At 31.8% G+C, this 9118-nt stretch overlaps 1 protein-coding gene across 1 annotated transcript; it reads right to left on the bottom strand.

Moving 5' to 3' along the window:
* Positions 1–1498: 1498 nt before the first annotated feature.
* Positions 1499–5918, bottom strand: LOC106297743 (rhamnogalacturonate lyase-like; the record flags this gene model as incomplete). Its single annotated transcript, XM_013733923.1, has 16 exons — positions 1499–1862; positions 1960–2076; positions 2165–2333; positions 2493–2634; positions 2838–2919; positions 3110–3121; positions 3281–3387; positions 3460–3606; positions 3678–3848; positions 4372–4519; positions 4661–4777; positions 4886–5005; positions 5114–5164; positions 5251–5366; positions 5523–5601; positions 5875–5918. Coding segments are annotated over 16 exons (1986 nt in total), but the record flags the coding sequence as incomplete, so codon positions are not given.
* Between the last annotated feature and the right edge of the window lie 3200 nt (positions 5919–9118).

The following is a 9118-nucleotide window of genomic DNA, read 5'->3' as shown; positions in this document are numbered from 1 at the left end:
GAGGGTTTTACATCGAAATGTTTACGAGTGATTTACAACGAAAGTATTTACGTGTGCTTTACATCGAAATAATTACGTGGGCTTTAAGACGAACACTTACGTGGCGTTTACGACGAATCCTTTCCCTGTGCTTTACGAGGAATATATTTCGTCGTAAACGTAACGAGTCGTTTACGACGAAACCTCCGTTACGACGGACGTTTAACAACGAAACGTCTTTCGATGTTAATTCGTCGTAACACCCTGTTTACGACGAATTTACAACGACTACTGCCCTAGTAAAAAATATGTTTTATTGTAGTGATACTATTTCATTCTAATCATATGTTTGGCAAATAACAACTACCCAACAATGAGAACCTATTGAGAAACAATATTATTGCCTAAAAACAAATTTGCAGAGAAGCATCAACATAACGATGGCGTCAAACCAATACAAATCCAAACAATAAGATTAATTAGCAGCAAACAGAACCATCATATTCATATTGAGAGAGACATGAAATGAGTAACAATATTAGGTTTGTTGGTTTCTGGCATAGGCTTCTTTCGCCGGAAAGGGTTGTTAACAGAGAAGAGACTTGCAAAGCCGGAACTTTCGCCGGCCTCAGCCACCTCACCGGAGAAGAGAGTGGTGAAGATCGCTGATTGGGTCTGAAGTTCTTCAGCATTTGTCTTCTTTGTTGTCTTCTTCCCCATCCTCGTTCGATTTCAAAGCGAAAGAGGAAGAGAGAGAGAGCGAAGAACTCATCTGATTGTTAATATTTCCGATCGCAAATCTTGGACAAGTGAATGTACAAACGAAGAAGAAAAGGTAAAGCACGAGACAAAAGTGAAGTGGAAAGATAAAATGTTTCTATTGCTTTTCACAGTTTTTTCGTTAATTGACGTGGCAGTCTCACAAGCATTTTAAAATCTGACGTGTGATGTTTGGAGAGAACATTATGTTTTTATTGTGTTGATTCTTTTCCACTTGTAAAATTACAATCCTTTCATCTTGATCATTATTCATCAAGAATGAAAGTTCCAATCATATATTTCTTGTGGAAAACATTGATGTTTCTTTGGATGTTAACATTTCTCTTCTTTTTTTTTTGCCATCAAATAACGAGAATAATTTAAAAAGTTAAAAACTACTTAAACCGGTCTATATTATGTCGAAAATAAAACATTGATAATAGGAAACTCTCAATATTACATGTTAGATTCAGTATCCATTTCTTTTCACAATTTTCCCATGAATATTACATCTTCCAAATTATTTTCATGAATATTCTAATGATTAGGTTGACACAAGATAGGAACTTAAACAAACAAACCATAAAGTGAATGATTATTGTCTCGGTCAAATAGGTAAAAGCCTTAAATCATCTCCGGATCTCTTTATCTCTCCCTCGTTTTCTTCACTTAATTTAGCGACCAAAGTACATATGGTTAGTTTAGTTTGAGAAGCATTTATTTAAATGTATTAGTTCGACTTTGACATCTTAAAAATATATCAAACTTCCTGAGGACTTTCCAGACGTAGATAATCATACATAACACCTGTAAACGATCCCCATCTCCGATCTTGAGTGAGAAAAATCGTATTATTACCAACCCTAAGTAAGTTTCCACCAACATTGATATCATACAAGTTGTATAACCCATGAATCCCATGTCTAGCGATCGCGTTATCTTGACCTATTAGCCCAATCATGAAAATAGGTTTGGACGTAGGTACGTTGATCCGAACAGATAAATTTGCAGTCGTGACTGCAGCCAAAGCCATTCGAAACGTGTAGTTCCCAGTTTTAATCACTGCTTTCAATCTAAACACAATTTGCCATGTCGTTGCTTGATATGTCCCATTTCCAGCATTTCTACAAACAGATAGATATATATATAGTGTATCATTATATTTAAAAATAAATTATACACACATCATTTTGAACTATATAGTGTATCAGTATTATTTACCTGGTCACATGTGCATAGAACCAGTCTTTTTTATAATCACTTACTCCAACAATATAAACAAGATCATTTCGAGGATACAAAGCAGTGTACCGATCCCATAGACCATATTGTCTAAATCTATTATATATAAAAATAAACCACACCATTTAATATCTCAACAAGATACACTTTAAATAATGTTCAGTTAGTGCTTAATTATATTTACCGGTCTTGAGGTTGATAAGAGTTATTAAGATAGAGTTTGGTCGAAAGGGTTGGGTCCGGATCTGGGATATAGAATTCTGCAGCAGTCCGGTCTGGTTTTCCGATTTCCCACAGTGTAGCGCCGATTCTGGGCGGCTCATACAGTATGGCTCCTACGTCTATCTCCCTGCCTACACCGAACCTCAAATGATGTTGTAAAAAACTACACCAGAAGATACCGATTACAGAAAATGTATGGACCTAATGGATATGCATGCTTCTCTGGTTGGATGTAAATGGATCATTGAACATATAGTTCATTTTATATATTGTACTATATATTGAATTACCTGGTGTGATGGTAATGTCACGCTCGTATTTATAGTCACCAATATGTCCAGAAACCCATGCATATAGATTATAACTCCCTGGTCTCACATTCGTTATTGTGAATATCCCCATTCTGTCAGCTGTTGTCCAAAATTGATATCCCTTTGTCCACCAAATTTTTTAAAGTTACTATTAAGCCCTTCGTTTAATTTGTTTGAGAGGTCTTAGTCTGACGATTATCTCTTTGTGAAAATATTCGTTATGAAAAATATAATTCTGTTATCGAGAAGTGAGTACATATCGAAACTAATGTTATAGCATGTCGCTACCATGGCAGTAATATAGTAAAAATTCCAAAATAATACCTTGTTTTCGGTTTGCCATGAACCAGCTTTACCGGGCATTGCTAAACCCACAAAAGCAAATTTCCCAAATAACTTCGACTTGCTTATGTATCTACAAAATTCATAAGCAGAAATTCAACATTTAATTTTGTCTTTATACTCCATATAATCATGCATAATAATGACATATATATATGTTGATACAAGAAAGTATATGTTATAGAAATGTAACCATAAATTTAAGAATTATATTAATGTTCGCAGATTGTGTACGTCCACTTAGTAACTTAGACTTGCTTATGTATCTACAAAATTCAGAAACACAAATTTTAACATAGATGATGATGATGCAGTGACCATATGTCATAACATAGTACAATATATATTTATTTTATCAAGTATTTTGAAGATAAGTAAGACATACTATAAAAAAGAATATAAAAGAAAAATATGCATCTATCTACCTGTCCATTACAAAGAATTGACCTTTGACCGTCCCTCTTTGTTGATGAAGAGGGTAATCTACTGACTTCACGAAATCATATGGCCAACTATGAACCTCCGCAACCATCTACATTTAACAATTTCCAACATTATTATGCATAAACAATTATCACAGTTATTAGAACTGAACTGAATAGACCTGTCGTTTAGCATCGGTCCAGAGACGATTAGGAGAGGAGGCAGAGTTGAGATAAACAAAGACAGGACCATACACCTTCTTCCACGGCTCCATGCTTGTATAAGTTGTGTTCATATCTTTCCCCGCGTAATGTAAACTTGTAAACATCTAAAAGGAAACCCTGTATTCTTAAAACCAAATAAGAGAACTGAGGTTTATTTAAGAGGTAATGTACTCACGGAGAGTGTGGTGGGTCCAACATGAGAAGTTAGTTCTTGTTTGGGGGGCCCACAGACACGAAACTCATCGCTGGGAGTAATCATCCAGAAGCCGACACGTTGGTCGGACGAGATCCAGCCATGTACTTTGTTGTCTTTGTTTTCCATCGAGTACATATACTTATCGTCAACCTGCGTCGCAATCAATCACTACGTTGTAATTATTTGCATGCTTTTAGAATTGCATTGTTATGTATAACCAGATTAAAACTACTCACGATTCATTTAAAATTTATGTTTTTTTTGGTAAAATTTAAAAATTATGTTTTTTTGGTAAAATTTAAAATTTATGTTATTAGTGATATCAGAATGAATAGATGTGAAAAACAGATGAATAAATGTCATACAATAAACGACACGAATATTTAAAAGTGGTTTACTAAACTGGCTATGTTTACAAAAAAAGGCGGAGAAATTACAACAAATATCAAATTCATAATATTATTTTTCATGTTTAAACTAATCACTTTTACCATCATTTTTAACGAATGGTGAAAGACAATTATATTCATAGAGTTAACTAATCTAGACTTATGGTTTACTGTTGAGAGAGGTAGGGTAGGGTTTTTGGAATGTGAAATTTAGAATTTTAATATATATAAATAAATATTTTAAAATATAAAAATAAATAAAAAATTTGGACTTGTTTTTATACCTGCCCTTTAAATATACGATTTTGGGGATTTATCAAACGAACAGCTTCTTTATAAGCTAATGGATTAGCACGCTTATTAGTAATATCTCGATCGATTTCAGAAGGCATAATTTTTTGCCGTTGATCAGATATAGCCATAAAATCAAATCTGAAAAATTGTTTCATAAAACAGTATATTATTATTATGCCCTCAGTAAAAACAGTATATTATTGCCAAATCAAAACAATTCGACCATTAATCATTGTAGAACAATATTAATTAATCAAAAGATAATTTACTCAGATATACTTTGTGTTAAGCTTGAAGACGATCCTGGTTTGGTCCATGTCCACAGTTGGCCAGCCTTTTAACTTCTCTAACACAGCGTACATGTATATTCCAGATACCCCTCTTCGAATTATATATCTTTAAAGATAGTTATTTTAATTATAAATGAAAGTCGTCGGAAATATTTCTCAAAATTACAAAATTAATATATATATATATACTTATTATACATGCAGATTAACGTACCGTTTGTCTACATTTAACGGGACCAGTGAGCCACGTTGAGAAATCTTCCAAGCTCGTGAAAATGAAATCTCAACATGCTCACTTGTTTGATTTATGACGTTGAATTTTACTCCTTCTAAACTGTTAAAATATGATATCAATATAAAATAAAGTATACGTAATATGGGGCATGTGATAATGAAAGATATATATTAACAAAAAGATATGAAGAGATATTCGACAACTCACAGATCGATAAGTTGTTCTTGTCCTGGTTCATACCACATTACGTCCCAATACCTGCATATATTGATACTTATTTATCGTTTGAAACATTTTTAACTAACACTAAATAACATAGGTAAATTAATTAAGGCTTCGCGTACCCACGATTTTTAATTTTGTTGTTCAACACATTGTCAAAGCCCTTGTACTTGATTCCAGTTATTAAACCTTGTGGACTTGAGAAGGTAACTTGGATGATACCGTTATCAACGACCACCTTAAATATCAAACAAAATAACTAAACATCAAAATCTCATAACACGGCAATTTTTTTTTAACAGCAGCAATATTTTGAATTGAGACATTCTAGTATATGAAAAAAAATATTATAATAGCATAAAAAACCAATGATTCAGATATAGAAACTTCGTACTTGATTAGGACCAACTTTTTTAAGCGTAAGTCGGCCAGATGCGAGCTTCTGTTCCGGCTTTGCGATGCCTAACTTGTTTCTGTAGTAAGAAGAAATATAATGTGCGTGTATATATATAATCCAAAATGTTCACTTGAATCTAAATATATGTAGATTCAAGTTCAACCGTGGATTAGAAACGAATCGAAAGAAAAAATATGTTTCTTAACATTTGCCTCTTGAGAGAGAAACAAAATGAAACATAAAATATTACGAGATGCAACAGAACTATAATCTATTGTCCAAAAAATGAGTTTCGATATAATTTTGTACCATCTGATATTGTAAAAGCATAGAAGTTAAGAGAGCATACCTTGACGTTCTGAAAACACCTGGAAGAACGAAAATTAGAACGTAAAAAAACGTGAGTTATTATGAATCTGAAAAAGACTAAATGAGAAACATATATTAGGCTAACATATATTGAGTCTATGCCAGAAAAAGCTCGCACACAACACTCAAAGCGATGGTATTTTAGGAATTGGCTTCAAACTGAACGTTGAAGTGACCAGTAGTATTCTGATAATTTTTGTTTTGTTTTTATTTTATTTTATTGTTATTGAACTTGTTATTTGATAGATAAATTTAAAATCTTTTGTTATTAAAAATATTTCAAACAGTAAATTTCAAAATACTTATAATCATTCACAGTCTTATAAAAGGATTAGAGTGATTTAACAGAAATCATAATTAATTTCAGTTCATATAAAATCATCTAAAATCAGTCAATTCAGATTGCAGATTGAATATATCCCATGTTTGGACATCGAAAATTCATCAGTATAATAAATGTACAGACAGAATAGTTCCAAACCTTATAAATTAATAACTGTGCACAACAAAAACTAAATATAAAGATAGCAATCAACAAATGTAATACCTATTATTGCAATGAGAACAGCGAAGAGAATTATAAGAGTGAATGCGAGAGCTATTAGTTTCTTTGCCATCTCTCTCTCTCTGTTATATCTCTCGTTAGTGTCTCTTATTGTGCTTGTTCTTGAGGACTTGATCTCACCATAAGGCCGGGATGGTGGTATCTATAGTAGTTTATCACTCTAGACGGAAGACTAGCCGCATTAACATCCGTTGATACAGCTAATACATCATTTAAAACACACTGATCTGAATTATTACTCTCATCTTATAGGGCATGTTTGTGTTATAAGCAATATTTTAAACTAATCGGACAGCAAACAGAAAATTACTTAGTTCTTTATTAAACAGGAGCAAACTTAAGCGCTAGCCAGCATTTAGTTTACTTATAAGAGTGAAGGCGAGAGCTATTAGTTTCTTTGCCATCTCTCTCTGTGTTATATCTCTCGTTAGTGTCTCTTATTGTGCTTGTTCTTGAGGACTTGATCTCACCATAAGGCCGGGATGGTGGTATCTATAGTAGTTTATCACTCTAGACGGAAGACTAGCCGCATTAACATCCGTTGATACAGCTAATACATCATTTAAAACACACTGATCTGAATTATTACTCTCATCTTATAGGGCATGTTTGTGTTATAAGCAATATTTTAAACTAATCGGACAGCAAACAGAAAATTATTTAGTTCTTTATTAAACAGGAGCAAACTTAAGCGCTAGCCAGCATTTAGTTTACTTACCAGAACTATATATTGCAATTTTGTATCATAAAACAGGAGCAAACCTAAGAATCAATGATAATACATGCTCACACATATTAAGGGAGCAAAATCGAACCACTGACGGGTCTAGCCAAGATAGCTTGTGTTTTTGATAAAGTTTTTGTTTTATATTAATTCTCAGACCACTTCTAAGTTCTAACTGAAACTGAGTAATAGAATAACTTTTTAATGTTAAAAAAAAAAACACAAAATAAGAGTTCTTAAATTCTTCGGAGGTCTGAGTTCAGTTGGCTATTTTTTTTTTAAAAGTCAGCTTAATCTTTTATAATTTTCAAGTAATGGTATTTGGTAGGGGTGTGCATTCGGATATCCATTTGGGTTCGGTTCGGGTCTATTCGAGTTTCGAATTTTCGGGATCAAAAATTTCAGCCCCATTCGGATATTTCTAAATTTCGGTCCAGATTTCAGTTTGGATCTTTGCGAGTTTGGTTCGGGTTCGGATAACACATTTAAATTATTTAAAATTCATTATATACTGTAAATTTCTCAAATCTTACAAAATATAATATATTACATATAAATTTGAATAATATATGTAAAAATACATAAACTTAACATATAAATTAGTTTGGTTCGAATATTTGGATAAAGAATCAATAGATTGTTTAAGTATTTTTGGTGTTTTGAGTATATTTTAACTATTTTAGACATTTACTTTTGATTATTTGTATATATTTTCAAATATTTTGGATAACTTAAAAGTGTCTTATATATTTTGGATTTTTTAATATACATTACATCTAAAAATAATTAATATATTTAGGTATATAAATCTATTTCGGATATATTCGAATACCCAAAATACTTCGATTCGGGTTGGGTTCGGTTTCGGTTTTATAAATACACAAATACTTCATGAATATTTAGTGAATTTTGGTTCGGATTTGGTATCGTTCGGATATTTAGTGAATTTTGGTTCGGATTTGGTACTACTTTTTCGGATCGGATTCGGTTTAGTTTTTAGGATCCTGTTTTTTTGTCCAGTCGTATTTGGGAAGTAATACAGTATGTATTGAACTTAGACAATATTCCGAGAGTTGACAAAAGATGTTAAATATTTTGGTTCGGATATTAAAATACACTAAAATTCATGAATAGTGCGCAGCCTGGAAATTATTAATAACCGAACCGTATACAAGTATTTTATATTTTAAAGTTTTGAGATATAAAACAAAACATAATTTAAGTTACTGAAGTGTTCTGTACATTCTGTTTCCGGATCAGATAATGGATTTTAGTTAGTCATCCAAATTGTAATTTAAGATTATTAGCTCCAGGTAAGCAATTTTATAAAAGAAGATTATGATATTTATCGACAGCATTTTTTGGGTTGGTATAAATTCTTCTTAATCATGGTTGACTCATCTTCATACTTTAATTATTAGAACTAAGTTTATTTTTTGTTTAGGTGAAAGTATGGAATAAAGGGTGTAGTCGAGCAGTATCGAAGTTGTTTTTAATTAGGCAGGTGATTTAATGAGATGTTTTTGAACCATTTAAAGTTTTTACAAGATTAAAGAGATTAGTGACTCATGTTACTGTAGATGTCCTAACGTCGATTACGGTGTCAGAATTAAATAAATAGGTACAATAATAGTAAACATGCATATCAACCTTTATCGCATCTATATTATCAAAAGAGAAGTATCTATTTGAAAATGTTATTACTTCATTAATTAAATTTCCATTTTTTTGCTTGTTTTTTTTAGTTGTATTTATGAAATATACTAAAACGAATAAAACTGCCTAATTTATTATTTGTCTTTTCAGTTACATTAATTAAATATGCTTAAATGAATTTAAACTTCATATTTTATTGTTTGTTTTTTCAGTTACCTTAATGAAATATCCTTAAATAAATTTGGACATAAAATCATTTAATCAACCAAAAAAACTCAT

Source organism: Brassica oleracea, chromosome C6, assembly GCF_000695525.1.
Source record: "Brassica oleracea var. oleracea cultivar TO1000 chromosome C6, BOL, whole genome shotgun sequence".
NCBI classification, from domain to species: Eukaryota; Viridiplantae; Streptophyta; class Magnoliopsida; order Brassicales; family Brassicaceae; genus Brassica; species Brassica oleracea.
Note: the sequence above shows the minus strand (reverse complement) of the source record. Positions and strands in the feature narration are given on the sequence as shown.